The sequence below is a fragment of the Mchenga conophoros genome, linkage group LG9, assembly GCF_057382185.1.
Source record: "Mchenga conophoros isolate Kocher_MC1m ecotype Shallow Benthic linkage group LG9, M_conophoros_male_GT1.1, whole genome shotgun sequence".
Lineage (NCBI taxonomy): Eukaryota > Metazoa > Chordata > Actinopteri > Cichliformes > Cichlidae > Mchenga > Mchenga conophoros.
This window is the reverse complement of record NC_140534.1, coordinates 18,213,197-18,236,729: the sequence shown is the minus strand read 5'-3', so window position 1 is coordinate 18,236,729 and position 23,533 is coordinate 18,213,197. Positions and strand designations below refer to the sequence as shown.

Here is a 23,533-nt window from a genome sequence, read left to right as displayed (position 1 = left end):
TGCCCACGTCGTGTTATGTTATCATCTGGTCACACACTGAGATGGGGAGAATTTCACCTCATTTCCCTTGCATGAATTTGGTCGCTAGACTTGGAAATCAGCAGTGAAATTGGCGTGACAGCATGCGAGCACATCTGATGACACCACTTGGCATGAGAGAAAGCTGCCAGAGTGATAGTCACAGCCTTTAGGATCAGTGGATTTTGGGTCTGTGGGCTTGATATGTCTCGGCTTAAGGTGAGGCTCACGAGTACTGAGCTTACATCAGAAAAAATAAATCCAGAGTGAATATGCGGCTCTCGGGGAAATCATTTCAACTGTTTTGTTCTCTCAGAGGCTGAAAAGTTCAAGCAAGCTTCTGAAATTTGCAACGGCACGAATCAGCTCTGGTTCAGGGCATGTACTGAAGCAGCGGTAATGCTCAGTGACATTCACTGCATCAATTAATGTTTTGCTAAATGATTTCTTAACTCAATCAAGCACAATATTAACATAACAAATTAGAAAAATAAAATCAAAATGTGACATTTAAAAAGCCCCCTTTTTTAAATAGCTACTAATTTATGCAAACACTTTGGTACAATTGCATTACAATAGTTTTAAATCGAATAACTGGCAGATGGAGATAGAGGCTTGTAATAGTGCTCTACATGGACCGTTAACGGAGACTTCACTGCCCTGTGTTATATAGTTTCAGCCTTTCCATTATGGATAAAAATAAATAAATAAAAACAAATAGAATGAAAAAATAGAAACAGGTTTCATATTTAAAAAAACTTTTGCTAGTTGTCTTTTAAAAAGGATTTGCTGGAGACAAAAAAGGCAGCCAGGGAGAACCAGTGGAGTTAATGCTAGCTTTAATAGCTACAGTAGGTAGATACACAGCAGCTGGTGAAAGCAGTGGTTTCCAGCTATAAATGAGTCACTCTCTTCTGTCTACCGCTGCCTAAAATCAAAGATTTACTTTTTCTTTTTATGAAGGAGGAGTCTTCATAAAACTTTGGGCAATGAAGGAATATGCCTTCTAAAGGCCATCACAGACCAATCGTGATACAAAAAAGCAACACAAAATTCAGAAATGTTCACATAGTGATTTGTATTTTAACGTATGTAGACACCGAAAGTGTTACATTTGTGTGGAAAATCCTCAAAAAATGGACTGCGAAATAAAATGGAGTTGACAACAAATGATGATGAGCTGGTCCTGATGTTTCTAAATAAGAAGAAGTGCTAAAACAAAAAAGGGATTTATGACAGTTTTAGCTGTGTGGTGGGAGCTCTGTCTACTTTTTATCATTGTAAAGATGTACTAGTTAGTATATGTAGTGTGAACAGTATGTCTAATGTGAACTAGCATGGCTAGAATGAGCAGAGATAATGTTATTGTGGCCACATGGGAGTGAGCTGTTAATAAAGCCATGATGATTTGAAACTTGCAGAGAGAAAGCTTATTAAAGCACATTTGATGTCAAAATTGACGAACTTGTGAAGTGGCTTCATAAATGTAAAAAAAAATCCTGTTTAATTTTGAAACTGTTCACCTTGTTCTACTTCCTCCATTTTTCTTCCTACCAGTCTTCTGTCAAACTGTGCCCCCCATCCACTAATTACTCACCTAACATACAGCCATGCTTATGTTTGTTACCTTTCCTATTTTCTCAGCCCATCAGTCAGGCCAGAGTTTTGACTGATCCGTGAGTTTCGAACTGTTTTTGGACCTCTTGGCTTCCTCTTTATTATTATGTTTGCTAAATGGACCTCCAACCTGTCTGTGATGCCAGCAGTAAAAGTAAGATACAACTGTCCTTCTTTGTATGCCAAATCCATCCATCCATTCTCTTGCCAAATCTGTTGTTTTGAATTTGCTGTTGATGCATTTGTGCCCAAACTATATTAAAATATTTGAGTTTTCTGGTTGAAACTTTTTTATTAATAAAATGGAAACTGAAAGTCAGAGGCTTCTGGGTGTACTGCCATGCAGCTTGACACAGATTGGTGTTCTGTTTATTGATTATTACATTTCTAAAGATAGACTAATTTCTTTGCCTTTGCATTGCCTAGAGCAAAGTTCCATTCTCCTTGCTTCACGTGGATTCTTCCACTGACTTTTCATGCATGAGTTTTGTTTTGTTTTTCTTCTTTTTTCTTGGATGGGGGAGTTATTTTTATCTTGCCTAATTACTGACTGATGTGATGGGGAGGACTTGGAGTAGATGTAATATTCAAACAGCGTTCAACAAGAAGCAAAACTGTATTTACAGGAAGAATTTCTTTAGTTTATTTCCCCATTGCAAAATCTTCCCAGATGACACTGGGATTCAAATGGGCAACTTTCCGATAATAAACTCACTTTTAACTGCTGTTTCTCTTTTTCTTTTTTTTTCTTCTTAACATCCTGAATTTACAAATCCCGGGAACAGAGCGAGCATTCTTCTGGCTTTTATTGTTACCGAAGCTTTAGAGCCCTTGGAACAGATGACACATAACCCGACTGGGAGGGCCGGCTCTTTTATAGGACTCTTGAACATCCCAGAAGTCAGTGCAAAATCTAGCTTTATTACTCGCGTGTGCGTATGACAGAGAGAAAGAGGGTGTTTGTGGGAGTTTGGCTCGCCTGTTGTTGTGAAAAGTGTGCCTCTGTGGGAGTCAAGTGTGTGAGTCAGCTATGAATCACACGTTTTGTACCAGTTAAACCAAGCACACACATGATCTTGCTCCTTCTCACACATGGACATGTATGCAGTACATACAGGGATGGGAGTGCATGACTGTTCAGAAAGAAACCGTTATACAACAAACCTACACAGAGACTTGCACCTAGCTTGTGACTCAATTTAAAAAAAAAAAAAGTTGGCCGAGTACATTTCAGGATTTTTACTAAATATACTGTAGATCAGTGATTCACCACACGGGCACTTAATGGTACTTCTGCACTTCCAAGTGGAGCGCCTAATTACTGTGGTGTAATTCAGCTAATTCGAAAAATGCCAAAATTAGACTTTAAATAAAAAATAAATAAATACACATATAGAGCCACCCGACACATCAGCAGAAAATTTGTTAAGTGAATAATAGCAGCAGACCAGCAATAATGAAACCTAAATATAAAGGTTGAGGTGTGGTTAGGAGAAAAAAAGTCTATAACAGCATAGACTGTACTTAAAAGATAGACGCAGCCACCATGATTTCACCTGCTGCTTTGTGAACTCTGTCCTGGGCACCACCACCTTGTTGTAGCAACTTATCAATCGCATGTACTGTGACGTCCAGTGTTGGTCAAGTTACTTGAAAAAAGTATTCAGTAACTAAATACTGATTACTTCCCAAAAAAAGTAATCCCGTTACTTTACTGATGACTTATTTTCAAAAATAATTAGTTACTTAGTTACTTTATTTATCCCCTAAATAGGTAATAAAGCAATAGATCTTTCAGCCCAATTCTACTTTTTCTGCATAATCCATCATACAAAATGTAATCAAATGAAAAAGTCTCTTTTTAAAACTTGTTTTATTAGTTTTGATCTTTTAACTTTATGCATCAAGCAAACATTAAATTATATGCAACATTCTCTTTTTTTTGGGTCACATTTTTGAATTTATTTTAGACTTTATTCAGTCCGCACAGGGCCAGAGTTTACATACAAACTGAAACATATATATCTACATATCTCTACACATCATTGCACAAGCACTTAACAACAACAACAACAATAATGTACTTCAGTAATATACCTCATAACTCATAATTGTTCACTGTCAGTCTGCACACTGCTGATTTGCACCACCTTTTTAAAAAAAAATTTCAATATATTTTGTATTGATTTTATAATTGAACAGTATACAACAATCACCTTCAAGAGAACACAATAGAAGGTGGACAGCAAGTCAACAAGGTGGTAATACAGCATACATAAATGTTAAAACTGAGTACATTTCACTTAAGTTTATTCTTCAAGCTAATGACTGGTTGCCAAATCTTATAAAACACTCTCTCGGTTAGACAAGGTAAACTCAATTTTCTCCAGGTGGAGTACATTTCCAAATTCTCTCAACCACATTTCAAAGGTAGGAGGTTTATCAGACTACCAGCAGAGAAGTATCAGCTTTCTAGCCACAAGTGTAGTCATTGACACAACCTGCGTCTCTGTCTTGTCCCTTACCCATCCTGGTTCAGACACCCCGAGCGATGCTGCAAAGGGGATACATGGGACCTCCCTGCCAATGGCTTTGGTCAGAAAATCAAACCGATGATTCCAAAAAAGCTGTAGTTTTTGGCATTGAAAGAAAAGGTGAGATAAAGTTCTTCGATCACTTGAACACTTAACACAGAGGGCTGAAACGTTCTTATATATTTTTTTCACTTTAGTGGGAGAAAAATGCAACCTATACACAACCTTGAATTGGATCAGATTATGTCTAGCATTTATAGAGCTAGAATATATATTCTTAATGCACTCTTGCCAAACATCATCAGTAACATCCACCCCCAGTTCTTCCTGCCACTGCTCCCTAAAAGTATCAGATGAAGGACTGTATATATCTAGTAAGGCCCTGTAAAAGTACAAAATTCTAATCCAATTGATAAAAGAATCACCAAATCCAAATTTGGATAATACAGTAAACAAATACGGCCACTCGACCTGATCAAAAGCTTGTTCAGCATCCAAAGCTATTACCACAGAATCATCTGAACACCTAGCAGGACTATATATGAGATTAAATAAGCTACGCAAACTAAAATAAATGTAGTGGTTAGGGATAAACCCTATTTGATCTGGATGTATAAGTTTAGCAATATGATCTTTGAGGCGGTTTGATAAAACTTTTGTTAATATCTTGGTCTCAACAGAAAGGAGAGATATAGGCCGATAGGACGAGACAGACACAGGATCGCGATCTTTTTTAAGAATCAATGAGATTACACCACGATGCAATGAACTTGGCAAAGAGACAGACAATTTTGAATAGTTAAACATACGCAAAATTAGAGGGGCTAGCAATGAGGTGTAAGCTTTATAAAACTCTGCTCCGAAACCATCTGGCCCAGGGGCCTTATTATTTGACATCTGTTGAATAGCTGTCTTAATCTCATCTAATGTGAAGTCCACCTCCAAATCTGCAACTGCCTCATCATCTAATTTTGGGAGATTACACTTTTCCAGAAATTCCTCAATTAATGACTGACTCACAGAACTTTTATAGCTATAAAGATTACGATAAAAATCTCCAAAACAATCATTTATTTGTTGAGGGTTTCTAGTGGTCCACCCATGTTTGTTATTGATTGATAGTATAGTTTGTGATGCTTGTGTTTTTCTAAGTAATCTTGCAAGTAGCCTATGAGGCTTATCACCCAATTCAAACAATGTTTGCTTACACTTAGTGATTTGAAGGCAAACTTGTTTGCTAAGCAGAGAATTATACTCACACTTCAATTTAGTAATTTTGCCCAGTAATTCTATTGTGGGAGAGGATTGATAAGTTTGTTCTAGTTGCTGTATATTTGACTCCAGATCCTTCAAAGCCATTTCCTAGGATTTACGTTTAGCTGCAGAGAACGAAATAATGTGGCCTTGAATTACCGCCTGTCATGGTCCTGGGTCGTGTGACCCAGTGTGTTATGCTTAACCTATTTTGATGTTTATTGTTTGCTTAGGTTCTTTAAGGTAGTCCAGTCCTTTTTGTAATTATGTTACCCTTGCATTACGTCTCCCTTGCCCTTCGTGTGTTTATGTCTGTGTGTCTTGTACTGTCAAGTTCATGCTGTCAGTTATGTCACCTCCCCCTGTACTACGTCTCCCCGGTTCATGTCTCATGTTTCCTGTTTTACTTTGAAGGCCTGCATTCACTGTCTGTGTATTCAGCTCACTCCTCCTGTCCTGTCGTTAAGTTCATGTGTGTCAGCTGCGTTCCCATGTGTGGCCACTTCCCCTGATCATCCCTCATGTGTATTTAGTCTCTGTGTTTCTTACAGTCTGTGTCGCGTCGTCTGTGTTCCCACCCTCCGTGTTTCTGTTGTCTTCCAAGCCATAGCCTCACCATAGTTTGTTCCCAGTTTAGGTTTTTGTTTAGCCACGCCATCCCTGCTGTATTTGCACACCTTGTTTTCAGCCATAATCGAATTTCCCAGAGGAACCCACCCGAGGGATTAATAAAGTTCTATCTAATCTAATAATAAAGGCTCGCCTTCTGTTAAAGCTCACTCCCGTCTGTTCACTTGTGTACGCACCTGGGTCCATTACACGCATTCTCCACTCGGTCCGTCACAGCGGACCGTGACACCGCCTTCATACTCTCCCAGAGAATTGCATCATTAACATCACCTTTATCATTATCATTAACATAATCCAAAATGTGCTTCTCCAATTTCTTATGAAAGGTCTCATCTTTAAGCAGAGTTGGATCGAAGCGCCAGTTTCTTCTGTGTAAATTGGCTAAATCTGCTAAGTCCAGTGGGTTTCCTTTCTCCATCCCCTCCGCAACTCCAAGGATCCTGATATTCTGTCATCTTGACTGCAACTCGAGGTCATCCAATTTTTTGTGATGTAAATCGTATCCTGGAGCGAGTCACAGAGCGCCTCTAAAACGGCAATCCTCTCGTCATGCCCGTTTATAGCTTTCTCAATATCATGTATCCTCCCAGTTACAGTGGAAAGAGTGGTCTCCATAGCGTTCATCATGGTTGAAATAGCAGTTAATTTGCTATCAACCGAAGTCTCCAATCTAGAAATTGCACTCATTATGTTGGCTGACGTCAGGTTAGCTACTTGGGAAGTCACGGGGCTATTTGCACTTGGCTCCTCAGCTAGCGCGCGCTCGTTAGCCACACTCGCTGACTCACCTTGATCTTCTCCGATTTTTCACGGGCTTTTGAAGCTTTAGGTTTCATTGTTATAAAGTATATACAAACGTCAGGACTCAACAGAAAGGTTTCAAAAAACAGATGGATATGAATAAAAAAATATAGGTTGGTTCGGAGCTCTTTCAAAAAACGTCTTACGCCATTGCTTCCTAACCACGCCCCCATATGCAACATTCTCTGACTGGAAGAAATTTGTTTAACATTTAAACCTACTTTCTGCACATTCCAGCACATAAAATAAAATGATTTTTTGTGTTTACACTCACTCTTTCAAATAGATGCAAGTAAAACACAGCAGAAAATAAATAAAATCAAAGACTCAGCAGTCCCGTTGCCCTATTTTCACCTGTATAGCAGGAGTGGGGCAGGTGGAGGTTTGCCCTGGTGCAGGTGTGCCACAGCGGTCAGTGGAAGGATACGGCAGTTTTTCTGTGAATTTCCCATTCCGTCGTAGCGCACTCGGTGCTTGCTCGGACGTTTAGGGTTTTTTTTGCTGTAAAAAGAAGTTTTCTTCCCACGCAGCGATCAGCGGACGCTAATGTTTTTGTCACTTTTTACGGAATCAAACTCAAAGTAAGATCAGCACTTCCACGCTTTAAACACTGCACGGTCATACTCTCTCCGCACTCGATATATTATCCATTTTTGATCTGCACACAGGTGTTGCCACAAACGTCGCACTCGCTTATGTCATTGTCATGAGACACTCTCACAAAAAAACCCCACGGTTTTAGTAACGCAGCAACACAGCGTGCTTATGAGAAAGTAACAGTAATCTAATTACCTTTTTTGAAATAGTAATCCCTTACTTTACTTATTACTCAAAAAAGTAATCGGATTATAGAAACGTGTTACTTGTAACTCATTACTTGTAACTCATTACTTGTAACGCGTTACTGCCCATCTCTGGTGACGTCACCCACGGATTATGGACTCCGCATTTTGAAGCTTTGATCTTATTATTTTGGGTCTATGTTATTTTTTTGGAGCCATGCTTGGATAAGACAGTGTGAAGTTATCAGCTAGCTTGGTTACCAAGCTGCATCTATAAACTGTGTGGGTGAAATAAATAAAGACAAACACATCTGTTAATTAGACCCGAAGGAACAAACCAGTAAGATACTAGAAGATACTAGAAATACCAAAATTTAAGACAACTAGACTGAAGCTTAACCTTTAAGCTTAAATTTCAAAACTTACATTTAACTACTGATTTTATCTACTGTTCTGATTTTATCTGTTTTGATTTTATATACTGTTGTTTGTTTGTTTGTTAATTAGTTAGTTAGTTTATTTGCTTGTTTTATTCAATTTTAAATCATGCTTTTTATTTGTTCTTGTTTCTAATGTCTCTGTAAAGCACTTTGAATCACCTTGTTGTTGAATTGTGCTATACAAATAAACTTGCCTTGCCTTGCCTTGCCTTGCCTTGTAGATGGTCTTTCGAGCTATAATATTAGTCAGATAATCAGTGAAAACTAGTCTGAGGCTGTGGGGATCAACTCCCTTTTGGAGCCAACCCGACCAGGTTGATGGAGGAAGTGCAGTTTGTGGCACTTCTGCTTTGGCTTGATGTTTCAATCAGGAAGTAGCGGCTCCCTAAATTATTCTGTGTTTAATTATCCACTTTACTCTATGTGGTCCTCTGCAGAGCCTTCGAAGTAAAGATTGAGACCATAAACATAAGCAAAGTGCTTACTGAGGTCATAGGTCGAGAGTCATTATCTCATAAACACTTCTTTTTTTTACCCGGAGGCGTAATTAAAAAAACCTGCCTGCTGAATGCACTGGCTCCCCTGTTTTTTAAAAGTGCCAGAAGCATATTGGGCTACACCTACTGTATTAAAATTAAACACATCACATTATCATTGCAAATAAAGCATTAAAAAAAGATATTTGAATTGAGTAATTATACAATTCCCAATGATTAGAAAATCAGCCGGGTTGTGCTCATCCAGTTCTTTATTGATTCCCTCATTGAGTCCTGTCTTTCTTCTTTCTGCTTTGGCTTTCAAATCCTCCCGTCCCACTCCTTTGTGCATGCAGAACTGCAGCGAGTTTGACATAATTTTAGTTGCAAATACTTTTCCATCATTTTATTTGTCAATTGATCTCCTCCACTCTGATTCACCCATACTATTACAGCTCAGCCAAAGACTGTATATAAAAATCTAGATAGCTTCTGGATCTGAAAGTTTTTGTCTCCATCTCTAGTTTAAAAAGTTAGGAAATACAACACCATCTTCATGTTCCACCTTAGTGTCCAGAAGGAGGGTAAAGCATGCTTTATCCACAACGTTGCCTTATGTACATTTATTTCACTTTCACTGGACACGATTGTGAAGGACCGAGCAGTGAAGGAAACTTAGGCACAGGTTAAAGTCCAAAAAAATTATTTTTTATTTAACCCAAAAAACATAATTGGTTAAATCATGCAAAAATAATCAAAATCTTGGGCCCATAAAAGAGGTCAAAATAACAAAACTCTACTCAAATTTGACAACACTACTAATAACTCAAACAAACTGACCTAACTTAATGAGACAAAGGGGAAACTTAAATAGTGGCTGATCAGCTCACAAAAACAGGAGAAGGGGTAAAACACACAAAACCTAACTAAAGCAAACATAATGAACTCCAATTCCCCCCCATGGTCCCGAGTAATGGCACGAACCAATTTGCAGTCTTTCTTTAAAGCTTGCTCCGCCCCTTTTCCACCTCTTGGCTCCTTAATCAAGGGACTGGAACAGCTGCAACTAAGGTAACTCAGAAAACAAAAGATTAATCATACATAACAGTGTAAACTAAAATGTGCGCACTTATTTTAGAATGCAGTGTTATGTGGATATGTGAATTAACTCTAAACCAAAACCAGTTATTTATTGTCCTGTAAATTAATTCCTATATTTAAAGAAAGACAAATGTGAATGCAATGTTACTTTTAAGCCTCTACACTAACATGGTGGGTATTACCACTGTGTGGCTGTAAGTGCAGCCATCACAACGATGAAAAACATCTTTGTTACCATAAATATAACTGTAGTTCATTTAGTAGCCTACTGCTCATGTACATATTAAGTCTAGCAGACCAAACTAAAGTGTTTACCCTCTTCTTCCCTTCAGCTGACATGTTTGTGGGGGTATATTTGACTGTTGCAGAATGAATTCCATACAGCAGTCATTATGCTGTGTATATTAACTGTGCAGATCTGCTTCACTTTCTCTCGTACTGCGTGGGCGTGTGTGCTCGTTGATGCCACTTACAATTTGACTCATCAGTATTCGGGGCATTCACGCTCTCCCTCACTGCCAGTGATAAGCGATGCTGATTATCAGTGAACTTTTGCCACACAGTGCATCGCTCCCCTTCTGTTTTGCCTCTCGCTGCCTCTCTCAGCAATAGTAACACTTTGCCTGTGAGAGCCAACATTGTTTTAATCAGCTTCACATCTATTAAGAATCAGCTGCTATTAACACTCATTAAAACCTAAGTGGTGGAGGCAGGGCTTAGATGTCTTACTTGAGTAAAAATAGCAAAGCCACAATGTAAAAGTGCACCGCCTGGTAATATAGTGCATGTTTTTAAAAAGGGTTTCCTTTACTGGAGGTAAAGGAACTAACTCAAGCTCCGAATCAGTGCTGCAATGGTTGCTTTCATAGCCAACTTATCATCCTCTGAGAGTAGGCAGGACGCAAACGCAGAATCAGAATGAAGTTTGTTGATTTATTTACAGTCTCTATGAACAGTTTTCAAGTAAACGCTCCGATAGACTCCACTCCGTCCTTAAGGTCAATACCGAAACAGACTTCTTTGTCCTCCCATTTGCGATTCCTCCTCGAGGAAAACAGGGCAGGCTCCTGGACAGAAGAGAGGGAGGTAAGAGGCGCACACACATAACAGATGAACAGACTTACTGAACAGAGGTGAGTATCTACCGTGACTCATTTATGCTCTGAAAGAATGACTGAAGGGAACAGACTAATAATCAGATGAGGACGCAGGTAAGATGATTGTTGTTCTTCTGGACAGAGATCGCCGATGTTGTTCCCGGGATCTGCTGGAGCCACTCGCCTAGCTTGGGAGTCACCGCACCTAGTGCTCCGATTACCACGGGGACCACCGTTACGTTCACCCTCCACATCCTCTTGAGCTCTTCTCTGAGCCCTTGGTATTTCTCCAGCTTCTCGTGTTCCTTCTTCCTGATATTGCTGTCATTCGGAACCGCTACATCGATCACTACGGCCGTCTTCTTCTGTTTGTCTACCACCACTATGTCCGGTTGGTTAGCCACCACCATTTTGTCCGTCTGTATCTGGAAGTCCCACAGGATCTTAGCTCGGTCATTCTCCACCACCCTTGGGGGCATCTCCCATTTTGACTTCGGGACTTCCAGGTTATACTCGGCACAGATGTTCCTGTACACTATGCCGGCCACTTGGTTATGGCGTTCCATGTATGCCTTGCCTGCTAGCATCTTGCACCCTGCTGTTATGTGCTGGATTGTCTCTGGGGCATCTTTACACAGCCTGCACCTGGAGTCTTGCCTGGTGTGATAGACCCCAGCCTCTATGGATCTTGTACTCAGAGCTTGTTCTTGTGCTGCCATGATTAGTGCCTCTGTGGTGTCTTTCAGTCCAGCTTTGTCCAGCCACTGGTAGGATTTCTGGATATCAGCCACCTCCTCTAACTGCCGGTGGTACATACCGTGCAGGGGCCTGTCCTTCCATGATGGTTCCTCCTCTCCCTCCTCTTCCTTGGGTTTCTGCTGCCTGAGGTATTCACTGAGCACTCGGTCAGTTGGGGCCATCTTCCCAATGTATTCTTGGATGTTCGTTGTCTCATCCTGGACTGTGGTGCTGACACTCACCAGTCCCCGGCCCCCTTCCTTCCGCTTAGCGTACAGCCTCAGGGTGCTGGACTTGGGGTGAAACCCTCCATGCATGGTAAGGAGCTTTCTTATCTTGATGTCAGTGACTTCTATCTCCTCCTTTAGCCAGCCTATTACCCCAGCAGGGTACCTGATCACGGGCAGGGCGTACGTGTTGATGGCCCGGATCTTGTTCTTACCATTCAGCTGACTCCTCAGGATTTGCCTGACCCTCTGCAAGTACTTGGTGGTTGCAGCTTTTCTAGCGGCCTCTTCATGGTTCCCATTCGCCTGCGGGATCCCCAGGTACTTGTAACTGTCCTCTATGTCTGCAATGTTGCCTTCTGGTAGTTCAATCCCCTCAGTTCTGACTACCTTCCCTCTCTTTGTTACCATCCGACTACACTTCTCCAGTCCGAACGACATTCCAATGTCATTGCTGTATATCCTGGTAGTGTGGATCAGTGAATCGATGTCTCGTTCACTCTTGGCATACAGCTTGATGTCATCCATGTACAGGAGGTGGCTGACAACTGCTCCGTTCCGTAGTCGGTATCCGTAGCCAGTCTTGTTAATGATCTCACTGAGGGGGTTCAGGCCTATGCAGAACAGCAGTGGGGACAGAGCATCAGATCCCGCACTTGATGGTGACTTGTGCTATGGGCTTGGAGTTGGCCTCTAGTGTTGTACGCCACATCCCCATTGAGTTCCTGATGAAGGCTCTTAGGGTCCCATTGATCTTGTACAATTCTAGGCATTCCAGTATCCAGCTGTGGGGCATTGAGTCATAGGCCTTCTTGTAATCAATCCAGGCAGTGCACAGGTTGGTCAGTCTGGTCTTGCAGTCTCGGCTGACTGTTCTGTCTACCAGTAGCTGGTGTTTTGCGCCTCTGGTATTCTTGCCAATTCCTTTCTGTGTCCCGCTCATGTATTGACCCATGTGCCTGTTCATCTTAGCCGATATGATGCCTGACAGGAGCTTCCATGTAGTACTGAGGCAGGTTATTGGTCGGTAGTTGGAGGGGACCGGTCCCTTCTTGGGGTCCTTGGGGATCAGGACCGTCCGACCTTCGGTTAGCCATTCTGGGTGTCTCTTGTTAACTAGCAGCTGGTTCATTTGTGCTGCCAGATGCTCGTGGAGTGCAGTCAGCTTCTTTAGCCAGTAGGCGTGAACCATGTCGGGCCCTGGTGCTGTCCAACTCTTCATACTGGAGACCCTTTCTTGGATATCTGCCACTGTGATGGTTACTGGACCCTGTTCAGGGAGGTCGCTGTGGTCTGCCCTCAGATCCACTAGCCACTGAGCATTGCCGTTATGGGTTGTGTCCTTCTCCCATATGCTCTTCCAGTATTGCTCCGTCTCCAGCCTTGGTGGTGCTGTTCTCTTATGTGTATATATATATATATATATATATATATATATATATATATATATATATATATATATATATATATATATATATGAAGGAAGACCATGTATTTAGACGTGCATTATAAACATATTTTGACAGAACGGTGCTGTCACTCTTAAAATGAACACTGTGAATTGTACATTTGATGTTTGATACCTAAGATTACACAGAATAATACATTTGTCTACAGTGAAGGTGAAAATTTAACATGAATAAAGACAAAATGTAATGTTAGAACACGTAAGGTCTGAAAAAAAATCTAACCAAAAATCATCATCATCACTGACATTGACTAAAGACTGTATGTAAAAGATGGACATTACCAGCAGGGCATCATCCACTGGTGATAGTCCTGTTATATAATGCACTCACACTTGTATTGTGGTCATATTAGTCACTCCAAGCATTTTAGACCTCAGTGGCACAAGTCTAGAGACTTGCTGCTCACACCCTAGCAACCTCTGGTCACTAGGGAAGAATTGGTATTCCCTAGCAACATAGCATTGCATGGCTTGGATAGGTGTGTGATTACTGTATGGAGGACAAGACTTAGACTGACTTTGGTTTCACTCACCAATATTTAAACCATAGAAACAGGGAAATGAATAATACAGAAATAAAGAAAACAATTCAATAAGTAATTCATATTGCCAACTTAAAAAAATCCCCCAGAAATTTGAAGCTTACAGATTTTAGGCTGAGCTACATTAGTCAGAATGGTGTCAGTCTGCTAAAAAACACTTATAGTGAGTGAATACCTTTAAATGGAAGTACTTCATATAATTTTCTTTCCACCACTTTGCCAATTAAAAAGGTGTTACCACCTTTACCGAAGGATTTCATATTAAGTCCTACTTACAGTGGCTTGCAAAAGTATTCGGCCCACTTGAACTTTCCCACATTTTGTCACATTACAGCCACAAACATGAATCAATTTTATTGGAATTCCACGTGAAAGACCAACACAAAGTGGTGTACACGTAAGAAGTGGAACGAAAATCATACATGATTCCAAATATTTTTTACAAATAAATAACTGAAAAGTGGGGTGTGCGTAATTATTCAGCCCCCTTTGATCTGAGTGCAGTCAGTTGCCCATAGACATTGCCTGATGAGTGCCAATGACTAAATTGAGTGCACCTGTGTGTAATCTAATGTCAGTACAAATACAGCTGCTCTGTGACGGCCTCAGAGGTTGTCTAAGAGAATATTGGGAGCAACAACACCATGAAGTCCAAAGAACACAGCAGACAGGCCAGGGACAAAGTTATTGAGAAATTTAAAGCAGGCTTAGGCTACAAAAAGATTTCCCAAGCCTTGAACATCCCACGAAGCACTGTTCAAGCGATCATTCAGAAATGGAAGGAGTATGGCACAACTGTAAACCTACCAAGATAAGGCCGTCGAACAAGGAGAGCGCTGATCAGAAATGCAGCCAAGATGCCCATGGTGACTCTGGATGAGCTGCAGAGATCTACAGCTCAGGTGGGGGAATCTGTCCATAGTCAGTCTATTCGTCGAGCACTGCACAAAGTTGGCCTTTATGGAAGAGTGGTAAGAAGAAAGCGTTGTTAAGAGAAAACCATAAGAAGTCCAGTTTGCAGTTTGCCACAAGCCATGTGGGGGACACAGCAAACATGTGGAAAAAGGGGCTCTGGTCAGATGAGACCAAAATGGAACTCTTTGGACAAAACGCTATGTGTGGCGGAAAACTAACACTGCACATCACTCTGAACACACCATCCCCACTGTCAAATATAGTGGTGGCATCATCACGCTCTGGGGGTGCTTCTCTTCAGCAGGGACAGGGAAGCTGGTCAGAGTTGATGGGAAGATGGATGGAGCCAAATACAGGGCAATCTTGGAAAAAAACCTCTTGGAGTCTGCAAAAGACTTGAGACTGGATCGGAGGTTCACCTTCCAGCAGGACAACGACCCTAAACATAAAGCCAGGGCAACAATGGAGTGGTTTAAAACAAAACGTATCCATGTGTTAGAATGGCCCAGTCAAAGTCCAGATCTAAATCCAATCGAGAATCTGTGGCAAGATCTGAAAACTGCTGTTCACAAATGCTGCCCATCTAATCTGACTGAGCTGGAACTGTTTTACAAAGAAGAATGCTTAAGGATTTCAGTCTCTAGATGTGCAAAGCTGGTAGAGACATACCCTAAAAGACTGGCAGCTATAAAGTATTGAATCAGGGGGCTGAATAATTACGCACACCCCACAGTTATTTATTTGTATGTGGAAAAGTTCAAGGGGGCCGAATACTTTTGCAAGCCACTGTATGTGTACCTCAGGTTACCTGAGCCAAACACGCAACACAAATCACATCTGAGCAGTTTGATGTCTTCTTATCGAGTGCTTTCATGCTTGTCAGTGGAGGCTGTGAGCCGAGATATCGCTCATCGACTTGAAGTGTTTGGAGGTCCAGATAGTGGAATCAATTTGTGGAGTTTCCTCCCAAAATGAGATAGTAGTGAAAAGAATGATTTCTTATCTTCAAAACCAATTGCTCGTTGTTCATTTTAAAGCCACAAAGCCAGGATATATTTACATTTTTAGTGATAAAACTTAGTGACTTTTTCTTTTTTTTCCAATGATGATGGGTTTCAAGCTTTCACTTTTTTCATCTGACCCGATGTATGGCATTCTGGGACTGAAAGCTTCATTTAGATTTAGCGGCTAAGGAGGAGGGTGTAGAGAGCGACAAATGCTGTTTTGCTGGTTGCTGATGAGAGAAGGAATTTGTGTGTGGGAAATAGTTTGCATGCAATTTAGCAGCTGGCTTGTGTGGGTTTTTTTTTTTTTTTTTTCCTGTTTGCCCTTTTTTCTCCCAATCCTTCTCTTCCTCTGCTCGCTTCCCATCCTGCTTCGTTTCCCCATCTTTGTTAGTGTGGTTATGATAGATGAGTGTATTATAAAGCGGTGACTTGAAGCAAGGGGAAATCAATGCTCATTCCTCAGAGGTGTGTGTATGTGTGTGTGCTTTCCAGCTGGCTGTTTGTTAAGGGGTTAGAAGCTGGATACATTCATTGTTTTGGGAGCCAGGGGCTGCAGCTGAACTGCTCTGTCTTGATCTGCTTTCCTTTGACTCAGCAAACACACTCTGGCCAGACAAACACACACACGCACGCACGCGCACACGCACTCAAAGACAGCACGCACCCACCCACTAAAACGCTCACACACTAGCAGATCTAGAGAGACCTGCCCACACGTACAGCACAGACGTTACACAATCCAGCAGAGAGTAAAGTCTTACCTGGTTTGCTGCCTAATTGCTCGTCCATTACTTCTTCTGTTCTCGACTCTTGTTTGAGTTACAAGGTTTTTTTAAGGTCCTTTAGAGACTCTGAGCTGGACATGAACCCATAAATAGTGGTGACATGAGAAAACTTTGTTTCTGAGACAGTAGTAAAACTTCCTCCTTTTTATTTGCAGTTGTTTTGCAAATAGGTGTGTGCTTTTCGCATGCATGCTTAGAAAGCAAAAGTGGGTCCTATCCAGATTATAATATCAACCCTCTAAGATTCTCAGTGCCTCTTCAAATCAGATATCTGGGGAAATGAGCAGCTGCACAAAGCGTTGGGACAACAGATGCAAACTCCTTACGGCTTTTGAAAAAGTGTGATGTTTACGTGAATCATTTCAAGTTATTCATTTGAGAAGATTCATGCAAACTGAAAGTGAACAAAAATTGCTTTAAACAGGTTTCAGATGTGGTTAATGGGACCAACCATTCACAGATCGCTGATTTCTGAAGGCTGAATTTGCAACAGTGTTTTTGTGATCACCTCAGGCAAAATAAATGGTCTACTGAGGTATATTGAGCTTGAAGCCAGAGTCATCAGTGTCACGAAGTAACGCGTTACTGTAATCCGATTACTTTTTGCAAGTAACGAGTAAAGTAAGGGATTACTATTGCAAAAACGGTAATTAGATCACCGTTACTTTCCCGTAGGAACACTGCGTTACTAAAACCGTGATTTTTTTTTTTTTTTTTTTTTCTTGCGAGAGTGTCTTATGACAATGACGTAAGCGAGTGCGACGTTCGTGACAACAGCTGTGTGCAGATCAAAAATGGATAATATATTGAGTGCAGGAGAGAGTATGACTGTGCAGCGTTTAAAGCGTGGAAGTACTGACCTTACTTTGAGTTTGATACCATAAAAAGTGACAAAAACATTAGCGTCCGTTGTGCGTGCGAAGAAAACTTCTTTTTACAGTGAAAAAAACCCCCTAAACTTCCAAGCAAGCACTGAGTGCGCTACCACGTAATGGGAAATTCACAGAGAAACTCGCGGATTCTTCAACTGACCGCTGCGGCACACCTGCACCAGGGCAAACCTCCACCTACCCCTAAACTTCTTTTTACAGCGAAAATAGAGCAACAGGACCGCTAGTCTTTGATTTTATTTATTTTCTGCTGTGTTTTACTTGCATCTATTTGAAAGAGTTAGTGTAAACACATTTTTTTTATTTTATGTGCTGCAATGTGCAGAAAATAGGTTTAAATGTTAAACAAATTTCTTCCAGTCAGAGAATGTTGCATATAATTAAATTTTTGCTTGATGCATAAAGTTAAAAGATTAAAACTAATAAAACAAGTTTTAAAAAGAGACTTTTCCATTTGATTACATTTTGTATGATGGATTATGTAGAAAAAGTAGAATTGGGCTGAAAGATCTATTTATCACCTATTCATGTTGTAAATCGTGTTTTTTAAAAAGTAACTAAGTTATTAGCTACTTTTGAAAATAAGTAATCAGTAAAGTAACGGGATTACTTTTGGGGGGAAGTAATCAGTAATTAGTTGCTGATTACCTTTTTCAAGCAACTTGACCAACACTGGTTATCAATGCCACTGAAGGAAGCACAGCTGCAGTTACAGCAGAGCAAAGAGCACCACAGTCACAGTAATTTGCATGCACTCTGTGGTTGATGCTGAAAATGCAAAAATATGTTTTTATGCTTGCTTCTAATCTGCTGCTGAGTCTTTTTTTTTTCTTCTACTGAGCACACATTAAAAAACTGATCAGTCTATTTGTAAGACAGTGTCAGACCTCATGTATCAAGTTTCAGAGCGCTAATGTGCAGCTGTCATGGCAGCACCAAGCAGTAAAATAATGATTTTCTGCAGCGTCGCCTTCTCACTGCGTTGCCTTTTTCTGTTATTTATATACATACATACATACATACATACATATGTGTGTATATGACATAGACAGAGTTGATAACTACCATTGTGTAATTTGTTATCTGACTGGGTTTTTTGTTTTGTCAAGCCAGCTATTGCAAAGAAAGCCCACCTGTGCTGAACTTGCTTTGTAGTACGCCCCACCGAACAGCAGATGAGTGAGGCTGTTGTGCTCACAGTTAGACTGCGTTCCTGAGATGACCATATTAAGTTGGGGTGGCTGTAGCTCAGGTGGCAGAGCAGGTCAGCCACTAATTAGAAAGTCGGTGGTTCGATCCCAGGCTGCCTCCTGGCTGCATGCCAAATATCCTTGGGTAAGATGCTAACCCCATGTTTGCCTACTGGTGGTGGTCAGAGGGCCCGGTGGCGCCAGTGTCCGGCAGCCTAGCCTCTGTCAGTGCGCCCCAGGGCAGCTGTGGCTACAATGTAGCTTGCCATCACCAGTGCGTCAATGTGTGTGTGAATGGGTGAATGACTGAATGTAGTGTGAAGCGCTTTGGGGTCCTTAGGGACTAGAAAAAGCGCTATACAAATGCAGGCCATTTACCATATTAAGGATATCAACTCTCACTGACATCAGTCAGAGCCAAGATTAGAAAAAATCTGTGGGAGGATCTTACATCTTTACACGGATTGCTTAGTACATCAGTAATACATCAGTATTTCACACTTTTCTATGTTTAGCATTAGCATCTAGCACTGTAACTGTTTATGACTGAGAATAGAGAAAAGCATAGAAGATTATCAAAGTAGATATGCAGCATCTCTAGTCTCAGACATTCACCGGTTTCAATTTCATTTCAGTCTTGGAAGAAAAGTATTGCAGACGTTTAAAACCTGCGAGTTATCAGAGGTATAAAGTCTTAATTAAAGGCTTCGCTGTGCTTTAAATGAAATACTTGTTAGATTACTTTCTGTCATTTGTCATGACTACAAATGCAGTTTGTATGAACAGAGGAAAGGCTGCATGAAAAGGATACACACAGCCAACCTGCTATTTTTACTGCTTAGAACGCTCAAAATATCAAGGTAACATGATTCATCGATTTTTGAGTTTTCCCACCTCGTGACTGTTGTTACTTTTCTTGTTCACTTAATTACAATTTTCCTGTGAAGTTAATAATCGAATTGTTTGACTTTACACCAGACATCCTTCCTCATGCAACGCTCCAATTTGAGACTGCACTAGCAGTGAGAGTACACTAGCTGGTGATCCCCGTTCATGAGGTTGGGGTTGTGTTTTGCTAACATTCACCTCACAAGCGAAAGGTCACTGGTTCACACGCTAGCATGCAACCCCTGTTGGTTATGAGCCTGGATAAATGGGAGGGTTGTGTCTGGTTTAAAAATCTGTGCTAAGCCAAATATGCACACCAATCTTCTGAGAGCAACTCTTTCATTGACCTGCAGCTAACAATCACCTCATTTTTGTAAAACCTGAATATCAAGGGTCACAGCTGCCAAAGTGAAACTCAGAGAAAGAAAGCTGTTAGGGCAAAAAAACCACAGTTACCCAGGCAGTACTGATGTTCTAGTATATAGCCAGGGTTTCATTTTCCACAGAATTATATTGCAGCTCTAACTTGTAGATGATGTATGTAAAAAATATCTTTGACAAATTCTACTATAATCTAGCTTTAATGTTCACAGCAGATACATTTAAGACTGTATAGAAAATAATGCCAAACACTGAATGTCTGGAACTGCATTGCAGTTAAAAATTAAGCCTTTACATCCAACAATTTATCATTTTTTTGTAACATCTTATCCAACTTAGGATCACAGGGGGATGCTGGACTCTATCCCAGGTACACAGGGTGAAAGGTGGGATATTCCTTAGACAAGTCTCCAGTTCTCACATCTAGAACCATTGCCAAGTTAGAACCATCAATTAACCTAACAAGCATGCATTCAGACTGGGAAGAAACCCAGAGGAGACCGACATAGGTTGTAGCTCCACACCAAAAGGACCCAACTAAGCAGGAGCTTCAAACTCAGAAACTAAAAACTGCACCGCCGTGCTGCCCCACTGCATTTGAAATGATTCAGGAAGATGTAAAACAGGCCTTTCACTTGTGGAAAAGAACTCACTGAATCTAAGAGATTTCAGAGTAGAAAATCACCTCCATATATCCTGTTAGCACTGAGGTGGAGAGGCAAATAGACAGTTTCATTCTTTCTTTCATTTCCCTCTCCATTCCCTTTCATTTCTTAGTAAAACAGCTTTGAAACTAACACATACACAAACCGAGTCCCAAAATGCCTTTTGTGGCTCTCCCGTCTCTCTTAAACCAAGCTCTGTCTCCTACTTTACCTTTTGCTGCACTTGTTTTAAAACAGGCAAAATGTACAAAACTGCGAACAAGCTAAAACGTCTCAAAAACATGACACAGCAGCTGTTGTGTTATATCAAACAAAATGGAACAAGCAGCAGTAGAAAAACTGGCATTGCATTTTTCTGTGCAGACTAAAAGAAATCTGTGCTCCCTACTGACATACTTTAAAGAAGGAAACCACCGTTGATAGTGTGGCAAAGAAAGCTGTTTAGGGCTTCTGGAGTGCAGCCCAAAACCTATAATTTTAAGTGGGAACGTGTGCGGTTATTGATCGGGGAATAAACGTGTTGAAGAGTGTCTGAGCTGTCGGCAGGCCATGAAGAGTGATGGTAGCGTTGGGATGAGAGTTTCCTGAGAGTCTACAGCCAATAATTTCAAACTACCTTCTGTGTACTCCCATAATTCCCATAAATATAGCCTTTAATCATATCACTATATATATCTATAGGCTCTTTATAGTTATGGTTACTGACAGTATCCAGCAGTAGAAATGAGTGAGCAGAAAAGTCACAGTATGACAATAGAGAGGAAGAAATAATAATAAATAAAGACAGGATGTGACTTCATTTTCTGTAACGATAATGCCAAATAATTCTGCACATTACAGCATTTTATTTTTTATTTAAAAATAAAATAAATATTTAAAAAGTATAAAGTGACATTTGCTCTGACACATTTAGGTGTTTGGTGCAAAACCTACAATTACTTTGTAAGGTGATGAGCTAAATACTAACAACACAATGCTACCCCTGCCTGGTAATTACAGAATGCTGACGCATGTGCGACCACCCTTTGTCCCTTCCTTTCATAATAAAAGCCCTTATCATATACCGCGTATGGGTATATGATACCCATACGCGGTATATGATAAGGGCACTATTGTTTGGTCACTAGGCAACAAGATAACATCATGAGATATCATGCATAATTGAAGTTTTGTTGATACAAATGAAATGTCATTCATACTATAAAACTGCATAAATTATAATATATATATTTTATCATTTTATTGTGCATAAAACCTACTAATGGGTCAATTTAAGTGATGGTACGTGGTTGCTAGGCATCATATGGTATCACAATATGGGATGTCAAGTTTGTTTTTTCAGCTCCTGCTTGTGTACGATGAATTCATGGCCACACACACAGAGATTAAATGAAATATAGTAAGATACATGTTTAAAATGCTATTGTAAAGAATGGAAACTAAATGAAGCTACTAAAATAGATTAAAGATTATGAAATATAGTATGAATGGTAAATGGTAAATGGCCTGCATTTGTATAGCGCTTTTCTAGTCCCTAAGGACCCCAAAGCGCTTCACACTACATTCAGTCATTCACCCATTCACACACACATTCACACACTGGTGATGGCAAGCTACATTGTAGCCACAGCTGCCCTGGGGCGCACTGACAGAGGCGAAGTAAAAAGCGGAATACATTTTTATGTTGACCAAATAAATTTTATCATTTAAAAACATACAGAACTGACTTAAAGGGACAGTTCACACCCACAATTAAACAGATATTTAAACTGTTGGTGCAGGTAGCCCTCCTCTAAGTATATCAGGAGCATGCAGCTAGCTAGCATTACAGCTGAGAGGGGGAAGCCATCCTGCCATCTGACAAGCACAGGGAGAGGCACGCTTTCTTCTGATGCGTGTGATTTGGCAGAAGGATAAAAGTTCCTGTGAATCTTGTCACATGAAAGTGAATGTTTTTTTTAAATTATTTATTAATTTCTTTAGAATAAAAGTGAAATTTTTCAAATATCATCTTTTAATTGATTTATTTTTTCTTGGCACTTTGACAAAGTGCTTTTTTGACTCCATTATTTTTAAGAGAAGGCAGACATCTCTGTATCCATTATCTCTGAAATTGTGATTCAAGCCAAAACTCTCTAGATGGGGGTTAAAAACATGCACATTTAATTTTACATGTAATATTAATTCAGTTATGAAGAATAGGTGTATATAAATGTGTTTGCATTATTTTTATCCCATCACTCTAAAATGTATTACAGCTAAATTCATGCCAATAATTAGGAAGCTATTCGAACCCATAAAAGTAGGTCTTAATTTGTCTGAAGCGCTTGTGTTGAAGGCACCTGTACTTCTTTTTAGATTCTTCAAGAAGACCTCTTATCTGAAAGGTGCTCTTATCTTCAGTTCTAAAAGCTCCTGGAGAGTCCCAGGTGTTTAAAAACTTTAGCACTTCTTCTTGTTTGGGTCCCTTTTTGACCATTTAAACTGATTGGAATCCAGAGGCTGAAGGTGAAGGTTGTGATCCCAGTAGTAGGTTTTGGAACAAATGTGAATGTGTGTCTTGCGAGCAACCTTGATAATGTGCTTGTCTATTGCAGGTCTGGACGACTGCTTGCAACAGTATGTGTGTGTCTTTGAGCGCGGAGGTGTTTGTGGGGAGCGGCTGCTGAGGATTAGCCACGCCGAACTTGAGGAGCTGGGAGTCTCTCGCATCGGACACCAGGAGCTCATTCTGGAGGCTGTCGACTTGCTCTGTGCCCTGGTGAGTTTGTGTGTTCTGCTTTGTGCTTCACTGTAGTGCTGAGCTCTCATTAGCAGTCTCTACAGCTGCAGCTTTAATGTATGCCACTGCCAGTAATGTGTTAGTGTCCTCCGTTAAACCCTGGCATTTCCTAATTGTCCCTATCTCAAAGTAAAAACAAATAGCCTCGTTTTGAACATTCGGAGTTCGAAATTAATGCAATGAATACTTTTTTGGCTTGAGAAACATGAATTTATGTTTATTAGAAAAAATTGATTCAGGGTTAGCAACCTCCTTTTTTAAGGAATATCTGGCAGAACATCAACATCAGCTGTACAAAGCAAGCA

At 40.5% G+C, this 23,533-nt stretch overlaps 1 protein-coding gene across 2 annotated transcripts in view; it reads left to right on the top strand.

The window, feature by feature from the left end:
- The window catches only part of cnksr2a (connector enhancer of kinase suppressor of Ras 2a), an 89,196-nt gene that overhangs the window by 5,762 nt on the left and 59,901 nt on the right, over positions 1-23,533 (top strand). For both annotated transcript variants that reach the window (XM_085286727.1, XM_085286728.1), the window contains exon 2: positions 23,044-23,207. In XM_085286727.1, coding sequence (XP_085142853.1) covers positions 23,044-23,207 — 164 coding nt within the window. The remainder of the gene's footprint in view (positions 1-23,043; positions 23,208-23,533) is intronic.